This window comes from Mytilus californianus, unplaced genomic scaffold (genome assembly GCF_021869535.1).
Source record: "Mytilus californianus isolate M0D057914Y unplaced genomic scaffold, xbMytCali1.0.p SCAF_5, whole genome shotgun sequence".
Classification (NCBI taxonomy): domain Eukaryota; kingdom Metazoa; phylum Mollusca; class Bivalvia; order Mytilida; family Mytilidae; genus Mytilus; species Mytilus californianus.
The window spans coordinates 92,120,032-92,141,629 of record NW_026262701.1 but is presented as its reverse complement, the minus strand read 5'-3'; the positions used below and the strand labels follow the sequence as shown (position 1 = coordinate 92,141,629).

The 21,598-nt window shown below is 33.8% G+C and overlaps 2 protein-coding genes across 2 annotated transcripts; one reads left to right on the top strand and one right to left on the bottom strand.

The window, feature by feature from the left end:
* The first annotated feature begins 7,342 nt into the window (after positions 1 to 7,342).
* LOC127703279 (tripartite motif containing 13-like) lies at positions 7,343 to 12,609 on the top strand. Its single transcript, XM_052207798.1, has 2 exons — positions 7,343 to 7,893; positions 10,575 to 12,609. The coding sequence occupies exons 1-2, from the start codon at positions 7,363 to 7,365 to the stop codon at positions 11,880 to 11,882; spliced, it is 1,839 nt and encodes a 612-aa protein (XP_052063758.1). The 5' UTR covers positions 7,343 to 7,362; the 3' UTR covers positions 11,883 to 12,609.
* A 3,254-nt stretch (positions 12,610 to 15,863) lies between these two features.
* LOC127703278 (BTB/POZ domain-containing protein 6-like) lies at positions 15,864 to 20,855 on the bottom strand. The gene is made up of 3 exons (XM_052207797.1): positions 20,785 to 20,855; positions 19,802 to 20,316; positions 15,864 to 17,205 (listed from the first exon to the last, which is right to left on the bottom strand). The coding sequence occupies exons 1-3, from the start codon at positions 20,800 to 20,802 to the stop codon at positions 16,176 to 16,178; spliced, it is 1,563 nt and encodes a 520-aa protein (XP_052063757.1). The 5' UTR covers positions 20,803 to 20,855; the 3' UTR covers positions 15,864 to 16,175.
* Positions 20,856 to 21,598: the final 743 nt, after the last annotated feature.

Below are 21,598 nucleotides of genomic sequence, written 5' to 3'. Positions count from 1 at the left end.
CAGTGATAATGTTTTTACATTTAAAGGGTAGAAGAACTTATGGTCAACGTCATTGTAATCTTGATGCTGTCTCATAAAATGAACGTCTGTCATTTATACAGAAGCCATTGGTATTCATCACAACAGCGCTAAACTATTCTCCGTACACATAATATTTGGAAACATCTGTTCCAAATCCCCATTTTATCCGATCCAATCTAGCTATCATCTGGGACATTGCCCACCACAGGCTATTTGGACTGATTTCCATTGGAAACATGTAACGGAGAACCAATCCTTAATAAAACTTTCCATTGTCAACGAAAGTCTCGATGCCATCAATTTAGGCAATATCATCCAATATAAATCAGTTCAATCTACAATACCTCCCTTCTTTAAAGATAAGTATGTTCCTATCCATACTCTTTAATACCAATAAAACTTCTATTGCGACTTGATTCTTTAACTACAAAATATTATATTAACAAAAATACAGAACTCCAAGGAAATTTCAAAACGGAAAGTCCTTTATCAAATGGCAAAATCAAAAGCTCAAACACATCAAAAGAATGGACAACAACTGTCATATTCCTGACTTGGTATAGGCATTTTCTTATGTAGAAAAGGGTGGATTAAGCCTGGTTTTATAGTTAGCTAAACATTTCACTTGTATGTAAAATCATGTAGCAAGATCTCAATATTGACAAATTCAAGTCTACACCTCTTGATTGCCCTGTGCTAGTTCTCCAATTCCGATATAATCCGACTGGGCAAGTTATTACTGGTGACCTTAACATTGTCAATACCACTTCTCTGCAAAACATGGTAACCAAAGGGATTGAATACTGCCAGCCTTAGCCCATAAATTGTAAACACAAATATAAAAAAACAAATGGATTCCTTCGAGGATTATGCCAAGTAATTGGTTTAACGTGAAATAGAAGACGTTAAGCCTGTTAGGTCCTTGATTACAAATTATAATTAAATAAAATCAATGGGTCTTTGAGCACTCAAGCTACATCTGTCTTTAAAGTCAAATGTTGTTATCCACCTGTTCTACTTTCATGGCAAATATGTTGTTTTCACTGTACAACATCGTGTTTTTTGTTTGTTAATCTGCTTGACAAAGGAACTAGGTATTCACTTGAAAACTCAACACATACTCCCACGACACATGCAAAAGAGGACATTCTGAACTATCATAGGTCTGTTATAATTTCAACCAAAATTGAAGAACTGATCTTCCTTCGGTGTACTGTATAAAACTATACAAACAACGTCATATGATACCGTGTCTACTACATACTCACCGAAACCTCTTTCCAAATTATTATCATTTTTATCTGCAATCAAAGCCGGGATTCATAGTTTCTGAGAAACTACTTACCCTATCAGATGTGTATACTAAAAATATTGAAAGATCTGTTTGAATATAAACACTCCTACTGTCTTTCCTCTTGCAATAGCGTAAAAAACAATATTTGATTTCTCTACCCTTTACACTAGTATTCCTCATTCTATTAAACTAAACTTAAAGACAGATTGAAATAATTAGTCTTACTTTGTTTCATAAAAAAAGAATGTCCAATGTGAATGTAAATATCTTGTTTCAGAAAGGGATATATCATACTTTGCAAATTAACTCTTCTAATTAGAACAATAGAACAAAAAGTTATCTGAACAATACATCATCAAGATGCTTGATTTGTTTATTGAAATTATATTTGTTACGTTTGAGAAAGGTGTTTTTCAACAAACAAAAGGTATTCATATGGCAATCAATTGTGCTTTTTTTCTTTCCGACTTATTCATTTATTCATACGAGGCACCATTTTCCTTTAACTTCACTTTCCGCAAAAAGATGATGTTTTATCACTAAATAATTCAAAATTTGGTGACTGTGTTGAACTGATCTTTCTAATCGAACTTGAAATAAAGAATACCACAGATACAGTGGAGTCTGTCTCATATATTGACTTACATCTAGAAATCATCAATAACGGTGATTTATAACAAAACTTTACGCGAACAGAGATAATTATAACAAGTTTTCATTGCTATGTAGTCATATTCCAGCAGCATATGCATATGAAGTGTATATCTCCCAGTTGATACAATACTACAGAGCTTACGTTTCCTATCACGATTTCCTTGATAGAGGGTTGCTACTTACAAGGAAGCTATTGAGTTTTGATTATCCCTTTAATAAATCCGCCTCTTTTTTATAAATATATATAGCACACAAAAATTCATGAATCGTAGAGCAATATAATGAACCTAAAACAAATATCATAATGACCTGCTATAGACGTTTTCAAGGACGATTGTTATATAATGGAGACATGTCTGTTGTTTCGTTTTTGTATTCATAATTTCAGGTTGATGTCTTCGATCTTCAAAAGCTTTTTATTTATCATGATATGAATCTTGTTTTTCTGAAAGTTTTTAATGTGTATTCTCATTTGATGCATTTTACTCTTTGTATATTTTGCAAGTTCATAACTAAATATTTGGGCAGAACTGTCGAAGTACTGCGTGCAGTCTCCAGACATAATATGAAAATCTTCAATTCAAAGTCTGAACTGCTTTCTCCTACGCCTGTGGGCAATTGGAAGAATACATTTTTATCTACTCGAAAATTCTAGAATTTAAATGCGTTTTTATGTTAGATTTTATAGACTGAGTTGCAATTCTCCGAACATCATTATACATATGAGTTAATATAAAAATAAGATGTGGTTTGATCGCCAATGAGACAACTCTCCACAAGAGACCAAATGACATAGAAATTAACAATTATAGGTCACCGTACGGCCTTCAACAATGAGCAAAACCCATACCGCATAGTCAGCTATGAAAGGCACCGAAATGCATTACATATGTAAAACAATTCAAACGAGAATATTAAAGGCCTGATTTATGTACAAAATAATGAATGAAAAACATAACATATGATATACAGCAACAAAGACAACCACTGAATTACAGACTCCTGACTTGGAACAGGCACATACTGAATGTGGCGGGGGTTAAATTAGTTTGTAGGCGCAAACCCTCAACTAACCTGGGACAGTGGGGTAACAGTACAACATAAGAACAAACTATAAAAATCAGTTGAAAAGGGCTTAACTTATCAGATCGATACGAAGCAAAAATACATCTAACAAAAAACACAGACCGGACGTGGTAAGGTACTTATACATCCCCACAACAAAAAAGACAATAAGTACAGATCTCAGAGTACTACGTACTCGCAGTTACTGACATCTAGTTCAAAGCCAATAACAACTAATAAAAAAATCATGCATCTAAGACTAAAATATCAATCAGTAAACATCCAACATCCAATGGAAAGATGTAAAGATGTCATCAACAGTCAGAGAAAAACATGACCTTGTGCAATGCCAAGATACAGGTATCAACAGATTGAAGAGCCATGAATATGCATATGTATATAAAAATAATATTTAGTTTGGTTTTAATTTACTGATAATAAAATCAATATTAATACCAATAAAAACAATATTCAAAGATCTAATTACAGTGTTGAATTGGTAAATTTTCAGAAAAGTTTATTTAAAGGATCGATAAGTTTACCTGGATCGTTTCTTATTATATATTTTTCATAGTATGCAGTTACTAGATATGAAAAAAAAAAGGATGAGATAGTATAAGCATGGCATATAACTATACTTAGATGCGAACAAATGTAGTTTTCTACAGCCTGTTATTATTATTTACAATCCGTTCGCTTCAATGGTACCTAGAAATACCGAATACACTAATTCGAATATTATGCGATCATAATGTCGTCAACATAATAGTTTTCTCATTTGTAAAGCATGCACTAATGACTCAACAACATATAGTCTGTAATTATCGTTATGTGTAGCATTCTTTCTATAATTATCTAGACATATGAAAGACGAGTAGAATGCGCTATCTATGAAATCAGGATATTTTTTTGCTTTAGAGGCACAAATCTCAGTTATTACAGTAGCAACAATAGTATAAATCATTCAGTGCTAAAGCACGTGTTGCTATACGACATTACCCAGGACTTGCCGTCCGCCAGCAGCGTACCGACTCAATTGAAATAATATTAATATCAATTTCATTACGAAAGTTGCTATATCGTATCCATCAGAAGTAGGTGTTCACCAGGATCGTTTCAAACTCAATGAATTAAAATAGATACCAATTTCATTCCGCAGATTGCTAAATAGTATCCATCAAGACTTTCCTCCAACAGCAGCGGTACCCACTCAATTGAAGAACTATTGATATCGATATCACTGGGCATACCACCACTTGTTGCTCGGAAGAAATTTATCAGTTACTCTCCAGGCCGAAATTAAAAAGCCAAATGATTAATAAAGCCTTTAGCATTATCAAATCCAAAAGGTATACGCAGAACAGTCAATACAAGTCAAATTTTACAATAATTCCCTGGGAGAGTTAGTTTTTTTGTTTTAGTATAATTATTGTTCAACTGAAATTTAAATATAAAAAGACAATCATCTAGTTTAATGGCTCGGTATCTGCATTTCGCAACATTACCATTATTACTAAAATGAGGCTTATTGTTCTCGTTAGAATATAATCCAATTCCAAACACTTCATTTTTGTGATGATTAAAACTAGTAGAGTAACTTTTTGGTGTGTGATCGATGCCCTTTCCTAGAATTAACTTCACCAGGACCGTTTATTTACCAAAACCATTTATGGCCAGTTTTGCTTGATGGAGTTAGGACGTAAATATGTCGTATTTGCAAAATGTTTCTGTTATAAAGTACATTTTGATAGCAGACAAATACCAACGCAGGTCGACTTTAACTAGTTTTTGTACAATTAAGTTATTTATAAAGTGAAACTCAAATCAACAAGAGGCTCTCAAGAGCCTGAATCGCTCACCTGTATTTCAGAGGAGAAGATTTTTAAATGTTAGCAAACTTGATGAACAAATTGTGTAAAATTGTCTTTAAAGGGCAATAACTCCTTAAGGGGTCAATTGACAATTTTGGTCAGATTAACTTTTTTGTAGATCTTACTTTGCTGAACATTATTGCAGCTTACAGTTTATATCTATCTATAATAATATTCAAGATAACAAAAAACTGCAAAATTTTGTTAAAACTACCAATTTGGTGGCAGAAACCCAACAATGGGTTGTTCGATTCGTTTGATAATTACAGGGCCGATAGATCTTGACCAATTGAACAATTTTACCCCATGTAAGATTTGCTCTAAAAGCTTTAGTTTTTGAGATATAAGCCAAAAACTGCATTTGACCCTTATGTTCTATTTTTAGCCATGGCGGCCATGTTTGTCAATGGATCAAAACTTTGGATACATATTATAAACAAAATACCCTAAGGAACATTTAGTTAAAGTTTGAAGGTAATTGCCCCAGTAGTTTCAGAGGAGAAGATTTTTAAATGTTAGCAAACTTGATGAACAAATTGTGTAAAATTGTCTTTAAAGGGCAATAACTCCTTAAGGGGTCAATTGACAATTATGGTCTGAAAAACTTTTTTGTAGATCTTACTTTGCTGAACATTATTGCTGTTTACAGTTTATATCTATCTATAATAATATTCAAGATAACAAAAAACTGCAAAATTTCCTTAAAACTACCAATTTAGTGGCAGCAACCCAACAATGGGTTGTTCGATTCGTCTGAAAATTTCAGGGCTGATAGATCTTGACCAATTGAACAATTTTACCCAATGTCAGATTTGCTCTAAAAGCTTTAGTTTTTAAGATACAAAAACTGCATTTGATCCCTATGTTCTATTTATAGCCATGGTGGCCATGTTTGTCGATGGATCAAAACTTCGGATACAATTTATAAACTAGATACCCTAAGGAACATTTAGTTAAAGTTTGAAGGTATTTGGCCCAGTAGTTTCAGAGGAGAAGATTTTTTAAATAGTTTATGACGACAGACGACGACGACGACGGACGACGACGGACGCCAAGTGATGGCATAAGCTCACATGGGGCCCTTCGGGCCCCGATGAGCTAAAAAGAGGGGTAAAATATTTGTCATCATCAATTCGTGTACTTATTTATAAATTGGAAATTGATGAGATTCCATATATGATTCAATTATATAAAATCTTAAAGCATTAGGTTTATCTGGGATATAAATATAGGGCACTTGAACATCGCTCATAAAGCAGTAAAACATAATTGGGGTCCATTTGGCTGTGTGATGTCGTTTAAGCAGTAACGACGGTCGGGGGGAAACGTTAAACCCGAGACCTCTTGTTGGTGTTGGGAGATTACTGATAAAGAGCCTTTGCAATAATTCTTTTAGTGATCCTGTAGCTGGTCTGTGCGTTATCCACCGTACACTATTTTTTTCAGTGGTAGTCCAAATGTCTTTCCCTTGAATTCAGTTGACCACTATGGAGAAACTACCTTTTAGATATTATGTTCTTATTTATAACACTTAAAAGGAGATTTGGGGTATGCGTGAATGTGAAAGCAACCGGGCTAACGAGAAAACAACCAAAACACATTACGGTCAACTTACAGTCTCGCCTGTATAAATTAGGCCGTTAGTTTTCTCGTTTGAATTGTTTTACATTTGTCATTTCGGGGCCTTTTATAGCTGACTATGCGGCATGGGCTTTGCTCATTGTTGAAGGCCGTACGGTGACCTACAGTTGTTAATTTCTGTGTCATTTGGTCTCTTTTGGAGAGTTGTCTCATTGGCTATCATACCACATCTTCTTTTTTTATATCAACAAAGGCAAAAATCTATCTGCGATTAGCGAATTGATATTAATATGAAAAAATATACCAGATGCAGTATAATAATAACCTTTACCAATAAGTCTATCAAATACCATCTCACACTCGAATATCGATGGCTGAACTCATATAGTATTCCATACAGTAACTTTATTAATAGTACATGAAATCCAGACTTGTACAATGTCCGTATTGAAAACGAGAAGCTGTTAAGAATTTCAATGCAGAAACACAAAAGAAACACTCGTCTTGCTTCAAACTAAGAATAAAGGAATTAATGTTTATCTAAAATTATAAGACGTTGTGTAATTAAAACCTATTACGAAAAAAATATATTTGAAAGACAAAGGGGGTGTAATGCAATTTTAAAACACTTTCAACTGCTCAAGCACAATCTTACAGACATACAGTTGAATGTTCTAACAGGTGCCTCTAGTTAACACTGTTTGATGCACTTTGAGATGTCAAAATCGTATCATTATATAACAAACAGGTATATCGATTTTCAAATACACTTAAGTTGACATTTAAATTTTTATTATGTTACCATTTAAACGTGTATAATACTATTTTTGTGTTCATTTAAAAATTAGAAATCAAATATCAGCCTTTTAAACCGTCATGGCGGCAAGATTAGTTCAGAATATTTTTGATGACTATCTCAGCTGCCCTATTTGTTTTATGAAGTTCAGTGAACCGCGCAAACTACCCTGCGACCATACATTTTGTACCGACTGCATACAGAAACATATAGACAATTCTCTACGTCAAAGATCTGATTTCCTTTATTTTAACTGTCCACTGTGTAGAACTGAGATCTCTCAACCAAGACGAACTGTCGATGTTAATTGTTGGGCGACATATTTTCCTGTGGACAACTTGATACAAGATTTACTGGGTACGCTATCAATCCACGAACGACAACTAACTTCTCAACAAGGCTCATCAGAAAAACAAAGTTTGCATAACAAGTGCAAAGTTCATCTTAAAAACGATCTTGACGTATTTTGTTTACACCACCTATCGTTGATATGTAGCAAATGTGCAAAGATTGATCATAGTTCACGGAAATGTGAAATTTTTAATTTCGAGGAAGCCCACAAAAAGGTAAAACCTAGAGTGGAGGACTTACGAAAGCAACTATACAAACAGGTAGGAAATTTCATCCAAGATTCCAATTTTATCATATTTTCAAAAGGAAACAGCTAATATATATCTATTTCATAGTGAATTGAAACATCTTAATTGCACGTACGATGAATTATATTTAGTCTACGCAACAATTGAAACAAATTCCTTTATATATATGAGGGTCTGGATGTGGGGGTACTTAATTTCTGTATTCTTTATATTATATTCCCATTATTCTCTAAACTCCACATTATTCCATTATTCTCTATTCTTTATATTTATACACCCTACACCCCATTATTCTCTATTCTTTAATCCCAATCCAGACCCTCATGTTTTTAATAAATCATCAACCGAGCCTTTTTCTTTTTTAAGAGCATATTATTATTTTTTTCAGTAAAAATGTCATATTTTACTAATAACTAATTCCGATACTTCTTATTTTGGAACTTAGATAAGGGTCTAGATGGGGTCCTTCACTTCTGTATAACTAAATTTTATAGGCATTTTTTCTTTATTCTTTAAATATTTTGCCCATTATTCTCTATAATTCTTTATATTTCATCACTCCATTATATTCTATTCTTTCTTTTTTTACTTAGGTTTACCTATTTTTCTCAATTCTTTATATTTTTGGCTTTAATGTGCACTTATGTTCATTTATCTCTATTCTGTAAACCCCATCCAGATCCTCTTATATTAATTACTAATTTCTTAAATCTTATTTAGTAACTTAAATAAGAGATTAATAAATTTGTGTATAATAACTTGTTGATATCGCAAATGTGGAAAATAAGAAGAGACATTGCTGAAGTCTGTTGACAGAAAAAGATCGCTATGTTATGGTTTCAATTTTTGGTGCATTTTATTCCCTTTATAGTCCTTGTGAGCTTTGTAGTAATGTTTTTTTTTCCTTGTCCTTTCGGGTATATACACCTCGTCATACCGTGTGTGTATACACCTCGTCATACCGTGTGTGTATACACCTCGTCATACCGTGTGTGTATACACCTCGTCATACCGTGTGTGTATACACCTCGTCATACCGTGTGTCTATACACCTTGTCATACCGTGTGTGTATACCAAGATATTGTTATTTCTTCTTTCAATTGGGTAATCTTTTAGTATGACTGTTTAAGCTGGTTTCAAATATAACATTTGACACAATTACACAAATTGCATGCAGGCAGTTTTAGTTTTAAGCTAAATAACACGGCTGTCTGATAACGTTGGCAGTGATCGTACTGCAACACTGACAAAGGTCTGACAGCAACAGCAGGATAACACTATAATTTACTAGCTTATAGTAGATAAAACATAAAAATAGAAATGTTTGATATAAGTAATGTTTGATATAAATCCACGGTAGTTTATTTGATAAAAGATAATGAATTATTATATACGTCTGTTACTTATCAGGGTAAGACGCACGTTACTAACATGTATAAAAAAGCAATCTACTAAAATGTGCATTAAACACTGTATACTGACAATGTCTGATGCACAGAGTGAGTGTTGGAAAAGAGGGCGGGGCGGTGGTTCGATACAAGGGGTGATGACACAATCGTTCATTTTCTTACAATGGTTTACAGTTAGAAGACACAAGTGAATCATACTTACGGAGTCAGCTCCTAATTACAGTATATAACAATACAATGTAGCACTTCTGTGTTGACAGGAACTATCATTGATATGGTCATATTTATAAATTAAAATTTACAAAGCAACTTTGAATTGTCCGAAGTACTAAGGATTTTCTACCACAGGAACAGCAAGAGCGGATATTTGGAAAAATATCTTTCGGAATAATGCTCTTCTTCTTCGTACTTTATTTGGCCTCTTGACTTTTCTGATTATTGATTCGAGCGTCACTGATGAGTCTTGTAGACGAATGGCAAGGCGATATCTTTTCAGTCATAATTACATTGTGTCATAGATCAATTTTATTCGTTCAGTGTATGTTTACTTGTCTTTGTTAATATGTCTTTTGATTGAGTTAAACCATTTCAATTGTTATTTTATAGTGTGTCTTTCTATGTTGTGATGTTACACTATTGTTTCAGGTTAGGGTGAAGGTTGGCGCCTGTTAAAACGTTTAAACCTGCTGCATTTGTTTGCACCTGTCCTAAGTCAGGAACCTGTTGTTCAGTGGTTGTCGTTTGTTGACGTGGTTCACAAGTGTTTCTCGTTTCTGGTTTTTTATATAGATTAGACCTTTGGTTTTCCTGTTTGAATGGTTTTACACTAGTCATTTTTGGGGCCCTTTATAGCTTGCTGTTCGGTGTGAGCCAAGGGTCCGTGTTGAAGGCCGTACTTTGACCTATAATGGTTTACTTTTACAAATTGCGACTTGGATGGAGAGTTGTCTCATTGGCTATCATACCACATCTTCTTATATCTATATTATAGTTTGGTGATCAGTTGAAATAATTGCTATAGTCCTTTTAATCCACGAAACACGAAAATAAATTTAAATTTCGTTAATCTGATAATTATTTCTTTACCAGGAAGATTTCTAACCTCTTCACTCGAAAACATGTTCCGCTGCTGCTGAATATGACATCCATTGAAGAAAATAGTAATTGTATGGTATGTTTATGATTCTGCTTTCATAAATAGAGGGAAAATTTTGGTCTTTTTTTTCTCTTTTAAACTTGAGACAATGTTTTAAACTTTTTCATACAAATCAAATTTCTTTCAGGCGTTAAAAGTGCGAACTTGTGGACAGGTAGACGAAGAATTCCACAGACAGCGAACTAAAGCCTTAAAAGACGTAGACAATTTAGAGGACATCCTAGAAAAATTCCACGAAAGATGTGCTCAGCAGTTAGCTATACAAAGAAGAGATATCGAGAAATTAAATAGGGAACATATTGAGGAGAGGAAAGATTTTTATTCTCTTGCTGTTAGTCTCCTAGAAACTGAGAATAAAGTTGAAAATTTATATGAAACTGCCGACAAGAAGGTAGTTCTAAGCGAACTATCATTTATAACGAAGCAGGTCGAGGAAAATGATGACGTTTTAAGGCGACTTTCATCTACCGTTTCGATTAGTAACGTTTCTTTTACGATAAATAAGGAGTTGCATGGATTTTTAAATAGTTTTACTGTAGTCGGTTTTGTTGACGAATCGTCATCAAGTTCTATTTTGGACGACTTCAAACTACATCCCGACCAGCCAAAACTCCCTTCTTCTTTAAAAGGTATTTTAAATCGAAGAGAAAGTGGACAAGCGATGGGACAAACGGGTGGAAAGCTGACGACGAAATTAAAATTTTCTGGAAAATTACCCCAGGAAGAAAGATGTTGGTTGATTAAAATACTCGCGCTACCGGATTCTAGTATATGTGTACTCGACAAAGAAAATGCCAGTCTGAAAAGATTCAGTAGCAGAGGAGAGCATATTACAAAACTGAGTCTAGTAGACATACCCTACTCTATGGCTTTGCTCAAACCAAGCAACGAGATTGTAATCACCAAACCTGAGAAAGAAATTCTCGAATTCGTTACCACTGACTCGAATCATCTTTCAGTGCGAAAATATATACATACACACAAGAAATACTTCGGAATTTGTCAAGTTAGCGCACAGGCTATGGCGGTATCTTCGTGGTCACAGCGCTGTGTAGATATTATAGATGAGCATGGACTTGTACTTACCACGATAAGCGAAGATTTTGAAATTCCCGACATGCTTTGTTGTAACGGAAATGCCGAAATAACTGTTATTGACAAGGGAAACCGACTCGTTTGTTTTCAACAAACAGGTCAGATGAAGTGGGTTGCAAGATGTGATTATATTATGAACAATTTGACAGTTTTGGAAAATGGACAAATTTATATCTGTTGCAAGGATGCTAAGAAAATATGCAGCGTAAATAGTAATTCCCCAGAAAAGAAGACTATTTTGGCACATGATATTGAGGATCGAAAGCCGTTAGATATTTGTAATGAAAATTCCCAAATATTAATTGTACTTGAAAACGGAGATATAGAAATTATGGTATGACAAGGTAATTGAAACCCCAATAGTCTTTTTACACGAATTACCAAGAGCCATATTGGTGCTATGCACATTATTTTGAAAAGATTCTGATTGAAAAATATTTTGATAGACCATTTGGAATAGCAAAGTCATTTCTATACATAGAAGACATTTCATGTACAGTTTTGTATGTAACCCAAAATTCATAAAGATTATGTTCATATTATATATATGCACGTCTTAAGTTTTTTTATGAAAAGAAGGTGTGGAAAAGTAATTTCAATGTCCAACCATCATTTTGCTACCATTGGTATAAAAACTATACATTTAAGAAAGTCCTTATCTTGTCAAAATATAGAAATCTATCAGCTAACGAAAATAATTCACCACTCCCTCAAAACGTGCCATTTTTGACAGAAAAAGTTGTCAGAAAAAAACTATGTACAGCTTTTCAATTGCATTAATTAGATATAAAATTATTCAAGTTTATTTACTCAAGAAAAAGATGCACAGAGACAAAGTGCTTAAGTGATGCCAGAATATGTAATAAGAGTGCACACTAATAAACACAACAAATATTGAGATTTACCTTGTTTATTGAAAGGAATTAATGAGTCAGAATAGCATATTTGTGTTCCTCGACATCATATTATTATTAGCAGAAATTGGATGTGTATATTCATTTAATATAGACAGCTTTTCGTTTCTTTGTTTAGTACCATTTTTTTACATTAAAATTCATTTATGTTAATTTTATATTTTCAATCAAAGAATTCCGCTCAAACCAGTATATGTTACAGCTTACACTATTGGGTTACATGCCCCAAAACGAGTTTTCCATTCCATAAAAATAAGGAGATGTGGTGTGATTGCCAATGAGACAATTATCCAGCACACTATATATCTAAGGCTATTTCTCTTTTGAAAATTTGCTACTTGAAAGGCAAGAGGGATTGTGTTTTATCGTGAAGATTTGAATAAGCTATCTCTTTCCTTTTTTTTTGTAATAGCTCCCGAAAATAATACATATCAAATCATTTTCAGGTTTAGAGATTTTAAGTTTGTCACTGCTTATAATATAGTCTAATAATGCTAAGATCTTGAAATGGAATAGCTTCAACACGAATCCTAACTTAGAATTTGGACTGCCACAAGAAAATGAGGGTTTATTGGATAAGAACAGAAATTTTGCCGTACAACACATCACCCACAGAGCCCTCTAAGTGTTGTTGCAAGTGTTCTTAACGTGCAGAGAGCATGGCACTCTCTTAACACGAGACACCGGAATTTAACGTCCCTATTCTGACTGGACGTGGCTACTTGTACATCCCGCGCAGCGAAAAATGCTCCGAACTAGTAAACGAAGGAGAGAAGTTTTAGTCCCCTACCGACGAAGTCGAAGGGGACTTTAGGTTTGCACTCCGTACGTCCGTTTGTCTGTCTGTCTGTCTGTCTGTCTGTCTGTCTGTCTGTCTGTCTGTCTGTCAGTCCGGCAAATCAGTTTTCCAGACTTTTTTTCTTCGTGCTTGAAGATATTGATTTGATATTTGGTTTATTGATTTATCATGACAAGTTACAGGTCAAGTTCAATTTTCACGATTTTAGCTTTTCTCTTTGTTCAGTTAAAGCCCTTTCCCTAGAATTAAATTTTTGATAAAATACTTATAACTTAATAGATTTCTGTTCAAAGGAAAATAACTCATTTTTTAAAAGATTTTTTTAAAGACAAAATGACATTTTGGATTTTTTCCTTTTCTTTGGTAAATGGTTTGAAGAATTTAGGGGTAGGTTTGTTTGTCATTCTTGAAGGTATTGATTTGATAATTAGTATATAGTTTTATCATGACAAGTTACAGATCAAGTTGGAATTTTGTTCCAGTCTGATAATTTTGTGCAGAGTTATGGTCTTTGGACATAGAAAATTCACTTAAATAATCAGTTTTCAACCGTATTTTTCGTCATGCTTGAAGATTTTGACTTGATATTATTAAGTAGTTTACACCATGACAAGTTATAGATCAAGTTAGAATTTCGTTCCATTACAATGAATTTGTAACCGGTAGGGGACTATGTATTGCCATGCAATACTCACAGAATGCTTGTTTTTTTTAGTTAAGGACTTGCATTTTAATGAAACATAATTTGCAATTTGAAAATTTATATGAGCGAATGAAGTATTTAATCTGATAATTTTACTGCAACGAAATACGCTTGAACTATATCTTGAATTGTATCATTAAAAAGAATAGAGAATAACGTCCTGTTAAAAGGAAGTATAGACCCTTGAGTTAAAATATATCTCCCTTTCTTTGTTTCTATTAAAATAGAGATATTTAATATCACTGATAAAAAATGAAAAATTCAATATAAAAGTAGAGAGAAAAACGTCCTGTGACAAGGGAGCATGAAAATTAAGTACAATAAAAATTAAAAGATGTGATATGATTACCTATATATGACGGCTATCTACCCACCACAAACCAAATGATATATATATATATAGATGTATGCAATTGAATGCTACCGTACGGCCTTCAACAATGAGCAAAACACATACCGTATGAAATACAAAATGAATTTTAAAAATCAAACGAGAAAACCTTTATGTACAAAACACACATGATAGACAACAACCACCGACAATCACTGAATTACAGGCTCCACAAAGGATATCTACCTCCTTTAGTCTGTTTGATCATGGAAGTATTATATTGACAATAATACTTCCATGATTTGACAAAACAAGCAGATGGAAGATTACTGATAAAGAGTGAACATTATCTGATAAGTAAGAGTGCATAGGAATGAATCTTAAATTGCAGCAGGACTGTCTGTCCCAAGTCAGGAGCCTGTAGTTCAGTGGTTGTCGTTGGTTGACGTCTGTTATATTAATTGTTTTTCGTAAATTGTTTTGTTATGAATTAGGCCGTTTGTTTTCTCAATTGAATTGTTTTATATTTTTCATGTCGGGGCCTTTTATAGCCGACTATACGGTATGGGTTTTTCTCATTGTTGAAGGCCGTGCGGTTGCCTATAATTGCTTACATCCACTTTATTTGAACTTTTGTGGATAGTTGTGTCTCATTGGAAATCATACCACATCTCCTTATTTTTATATTACCATAATTCTAACGAATATTTGATTGCAAAGTTACTGTTTACTTAACGTATAGTGGTAAATATTTCTTGCGTCTTCAGGACGAGAAGAAATCAACAATAAATCCAAAAGGTAGGTTCTACAAAGTTGGTCGACCGGGATGAAATTGAGAATTTCGTCAGGTACTGGAAAGTTAGGGTATGGTAGGTAGTGGCAGAAACTTTGCCTTGCAATAGGTCATCTACGGACCCATCAAAAAGTTTTTGCAAGGTACTTTAACATGCAAAATGCGTGACGCTCTCCGTACACAAGGCATCGGTTTTTAACGTTTGTGTGCATGGTTTTAAATCCCACACAGCCAAACGGACGCCCTTTTAAGCAAGAGTTTTACTGCTGGTTAGAAGGATCAAGGCTTGAACATTTTATTCCATACCCCAGTCAACCATTGGGGTTTCGAACGTATAAAAATATTTTCGTGTCTTATTTAGTTATATGCAAACAAAATTGTGTATTCTTTTATGTCAATCATACATTAGACACCTAATGCAATAAAGAGATTTCTTTGATCTATAATTCCAGAATACAAAAATTTATCATTAGAAAACAAGATTAATGGGGCACTTTTACTTACTTTTACTTTTCACTCTTTGTTTCAGGTTTTTGGCGTTGATACCAGTTAAATCCAATTTTTGGAAAGATTGACATTGCAGTAACAAAGATATTTATTATTTAGAAAGTCTATAATTACTTCTTTGGCGAATAGTAAGAATTTCCAACATGGATAATTAAGATATAGATAGGAATGGAATGTAACTGCAAGATGTCAATAAACTGTTACGCGAGAAATTTACGTAATGTTTACGGTTTTTTTTAATTGGAACAGACAAAAAGAACACGAACATGTCTGATGTCTTTCAAATTGTTAAATTTATTTTTCACTCGTCGATAATATCGAATAAGACATCTACAGATCAACATACGTTCTAAATCGTCCCAAGTCTAGAAAAGCTGTAAATAAATTTAACTGACACTTTATATGACAACAACAACAAAAAAACGTCAATCACTGTATAATTATTTCAATTTCAGTTCTCCAAACTAAGAAACACCTCTTTACATTGAATTCTGATTTCAATGAAAGATCTTTGCTGTATAAAATGCAAGACTCTAAAGTCACCATCTAAATTTAATTTCAGTTGATAATATAGTAAGTATGCATGTTAAGTTGACAACAAAAGTGCAGGGATCTGACCGCCTTCAATTGACGTCCCGTTCTTTGAAAAGTTTGAATCATAAAAGCAAATTTTCATATCTTTGAATTCCACAAGGTTTTTACCGCCGATTCCCCTATAAAAATGTTTGTTCGGACCAACGAGTGTCAATAGTAATGTATATATTTGATCTGGTTGTAGAAGAATAGGTGCATGCAATACAACTTCGTACACTTCATCATTGGGAACTGTGTCAATCTGACCTTGATAAATCGAGATGACATTGTGACTTTCATCGCGAACCTCCAGATGCACGTGGTTGGTCTGTTCAAAGTACGCCCCAAACACAGCTATACCGTGTAACCAGACTTGTTCCGATACATCAAAACAAAGAGCATCTGGTTTCCCCGTATGTTCCCGTAGCTTTTGGTCCAACTGACAACGCATTACAGCATGGAACGCAACATTTACTCTCGGATGAACCTTGAACGGTAACATATCTTTTTTAGTAGACCCGGATTTAAATTTTGCAATTAATTCTTTTTCCTCGGTCGTCAGAAATGTTTTTGGTTCAACCTCTCGCTTGTAATACGCATCATTCATTGCAGGAAACCTTATATTGTAGAATATGTTGCCCATGACATTCCGAATATTCGTTGGATTTATTTCTTTCTTGTTCCGCATACACTCATGCTCGCCCCATTCTATTAACGCCTCATAAATTTCATCCTCACTAGCATTTAGATCAGTTGATTCTGTTATTCTGCTCACACAATCTGGACACAGCTTCATGAAATCACGTGATCGTATTGCCTCACGTGCGGTATTTGTAATGATGTACATGCATTTCATTTTGAGATCCGCAGACCGTGTGAGATGAGCTATTTCAAATGCACTGCATGCATTATTTGCGTTCACCTGGTCAAAAAGACACTTTATTGTTTGGTTCAGTAGGCCATTCACCTTGTAAGTGACTGCAAGAGGTGCTAATTTTGCAGCTGTACTGTACTCTAGCTCCACATCGTCAGTATAGAGATAACTAAAAGAATAATAAGAAAGGTGCATTATAGATATATAAATTAATACATGTGATACTGAAAAATTTCTATTTCTTTTTACAAATTAAAATATGGTATTTTGTACTGCCAAAATCTGCAGTGATATTTTTAAAGCGAAAAAATATTTTATACACATGATATATAGTTAACTTTTATTTGTATAATAATAAATTGTTTTATAGTCTCGCTTAACTCTTTAATATAGAGTTGCTCTTGTTGTTAACTTGTGTTTTAATGTATATTTTATATGTTAGAAGTGGTGAGACTCTAATAAAGTATTTATCCTGCAATCAGCCAACTTTTGTACAAGTAACATGTACACAAATAATTTCTTGCTTGTATGTACTTGTAAAAATAAAGTCTCCTGTTATGAATATTTCGTTTTTGATGACACTTTATTTTCCTTCGTAAATTTTACGGACGCCATCACGAGTTGGTTGACCGTTATGGAATAACCGTTTCACAGATGATATCGGATATGTTCCTTATGTCGTAACTACAATACCCTTCCCTTTTCACGAATGTGACCTACCGAATAAGACTATTTACCGGATTTGTAATAACATAAGCAACACAATGGGTGCCACATGTGGAGCAGGATCTGCTTACCTTTCCGGAGCACCTGAGATCACCCCCAGTTTTTGGTGGGGTTCGTGTTGCTTAGTCTTTAGTTTTCTATGTTGTGTCATCTGTACTATTATTTGTCTGTTTGTCTTTTTATTTTTGGCCATGGCGTTGTCAGTTTGTTTTCGATCTATGAGTTTGACTGTCCCTCTGGTATCTTTCGTCCCTCTTTTATTTTGGGGTTCTCTTCGCGGTCCGCGTTTAAACTTCGTCGATTTCTTTGAAAAACCAGAGACAACTGACAAGAACTGTTTAAAGTCTTTAAATATCAGCTGTAATTGTACGAGGCTAAGAAACAGGTGTAATGCGAGTTTTAGTGAGCTATTACTCCTGTTTCGAGCCGAGTACAAATACAGCTGATATTTAAAGACACTAAACAGTAATTGTCTTTATCCTGCAATTAATTTTGTACATTTTTTTCCCATCCCAATCGTTGAATTTATTTTTTTTAAAAATCAACATGACTTAAACGCGGACCGCAATGAGGACCCCAAATTGAACTGTGACGTAAACAGTAATTTGACATAACCGTTCGCTGGCAACAGGAGCAGGATACCAGGAGACTATATACGTCTAGTATACGTATATCGCTTTGTGTTATCTGTACATCTGTATTAGTATAGTAGAGGGGTGGACAGGGGGTACCCTTCTCCCACCTCCCGCCCCCTATCTCCCACCTCCCAATTTTAGAATCTTTTTTTCTCTCCCACCTATTTTTTGTCTCCCACCTCCCCCCTCCCTCAAAAGCTGTCCACCCCCTCATAGTAGAAAGGTTGATTGCAGGATAAAAACAACTAAAACTAAAACGTGACGGGTGTAAATTACAGGATAAAAAAACAATAAATGTACATTGTCGGAGCCTCGCTTTTCGTCCTGTTTCTAAAGCTTGTACAAATAAAATTTTATATTTTCGTTCAATGTATACTATATATTTTGTATATTTTCTTGTCTTGAGTCGTTATAAGAAGTTAAGTGCATTATCATGAAAGAGAGGGTTATTATCGAAATCACAATTTATTATTATAATTTGAATACAGCCCTTTAACGTTGTTGTGTTAAGGATAGGTGGTATGCATAAATTTTATTGATTGCTCCAAGTAGAACTGTGCCATAAGGACCAGCAGTCATGGGTACTCAATAACCAGTAATCAGTAATCAATAACCGAAATACAGAAAATCTATAACAACATTTTTCTCTACCCGAATTGTTTTTCCGAGGCTATAGACAATTTCGTAATTTTTTTTTCATGTTTGTTTTCAGATCTTATTCATACTTTTCGTGAATATAGACTATTAATGAAATTGTCTTTGTTCTGATGATATAGAAATCAAGTAGACAGACCCAGGACCCTTTTTGTTTAGATTATTATCATTTGATTTTGTTTTTAATCTTTATTTTACTAAACGTAACAAAATTTACTATATTATAATTCTACTTCAATTTTAAAATGGTCTGCAATCCAAAATAAGTTTAAAGGTGACATTGGGAAATCGGAAATCATATAAATCGAATAGACGAAATGGATGGCGTTCCTTCATGGATACTCACTCGCATATAGGACGCCCGGACTTGTGACATAACTTATACCTTACTTATCATAAACATTTGACCCATATCTAATTTAATCGAGATTTTATTTCTGGCTGGCTTGGTATAATCCAAGCTAAATGTTCTTTAGACCATTACGCATGCATAATCCGTATGCTTATTATTAAAAAGTTATGTCGTAGGTCCGAACGACTCTGATAGATGGATGGAGTAAATGAGTGAAAATGATATCTATAAGTCTTTTGCTATCATTCTAAATATCTAAGTATTGTTAATGATAAGTTTCAAATTGTTTTCTTACATTACCACTAGAATTAACAATAAAATCAGATTTTTTTTCCGTAAAAGGGGCATAACTGAAGGAGTAAGTTGTAAAAAAAAATCAGTTTTATGTAAATTTTTACCTTAAAAACAGTTGAAAAGTTTTAAGATCTGTGTCAGCTATTTCGTTAATCTTTTCTTGTTTAACAACCGTCTCTTTGATTGGTTGTTCAGGGGCTTTTATGGTGTCTCTAGGTGACGCAACTGGTTGCTTTGCAAACATGGATGAATCATTCATATCAATCCATCCTCCTCCTCTACCAACACTCATTGATGTACTTTTATTAGACATGTTACTTTTAATAGAAGCTTGACTGTCAGATCGAGGCTCCTTAGTCTGATTAATGTTTTTCACTGAAACTACACTACTAGTTCTTTCTGTTTTCGGAATAACCTGTGGTTGCATATTGTTTTGTTCCTCTTGCTCAAACAAAGCAAAGAACACAGGACTTCTGCTTGCTAATACAACTTTGTGGGCCTTTATTTGTTCTTTCTGGTCGCCTACTGCAAACTGTACATCACAACCTATTTGGTTTAGTAACATAAACTCTAAACTTTGTTGTAAAGTTTTATTACTTTGCCAGTCAATCTCTGAAACCTGTAAAAAAAAAAGAATGAAACAAGAACATTTAAAACGTGACTGGCAAGTAACACAGAACAGATGTCATGCTGTTCATCAAGGGCCCTTAATTGGAACAATAAACATTCTTTATTCTTATTCTTATCCCAAATTATACAGAAGGATTTCAATGGCTTTGAATACGAGTTTAATACATAGTCATTCAGAAATCATTTGCTGAATCATGTGGACTCTCTCGCTTCTTTCTTCTAATCTGTAGATGTCCCAGTGTATACTTTTTCTCGGTGGACTAATTTAATGATCCCATATACCGTTTGTATCAGGACCCTTGTAGACACTATAAAGGACTATAACTAACCAGTTATTCCTATGCCAATTTTATATTTAACATTTTATTTTAAAAAAACGCAGCTATAAATACGGATATAAACCAACTACTTAAGTGTTAATTGGTAGACAAATTTATTATACGAATATTGTACATACCTCTTTTGTTGCCGCCATTATTGTTCCGCATAGTGATAAAGACAATACAGGGAAAGTCGCTTTTGTATTTGACAAATAATGAAACGAGATACATGGGTTAAAATTACATTAATGCACATATAAAGGGCGATAACTCAATTTTATCATTCCGACTTTTTGTCGAGCCTTCGACTTTTGTCGAAAAAGCGAGACATAGCGATCCTACATTCCGTCGTCGGCGTCGTCGTCATCGTCGGCGGCGTCCACAAATATTCACTCTCTGGTTAAAGTTTTTGAAATTTTAATAACTTTCTTAAACTATCCTGGATTTCTACCAAATTTGGACAGGAGCTTGTTTCTGATCATAAGATAGTATCCAGAAGTAAATTTTGTAAAAAAAAAAAATCCTGTTTTTCCGTATTTTACTTATAAATGGACTTAGTTTTTCTGCCAGGAAACATTACATTCACTCTGTGGTTAAAGTTTTAAAAATTTTAATAACTTTCTTAAACTATCCTGGATTTGTACCAAACATGGACAGAAGTTTGTTTATGATCAAAAGCTAGTATCTAGAAGGAAATTTTTATTATAATCTTGTACTTGTTTATCCATATTTTACTTATAGATGGACTTAGTTTTTCTTCCAGTTAACATTACATACAGTCTGCAGTTAAATTTTTTAAAACATTTATTAGATTCATAAACTATCCTGGATTTTTACCAAACTTGGACAGAAGCTTCTTACAATAAAAAAATTGTATCGAGAGGAATATTTTTATTAAATTTTTTCCTCATCTCATTTTTGTTTAGCCTGCGATTAACAGCAAAAGTAGGC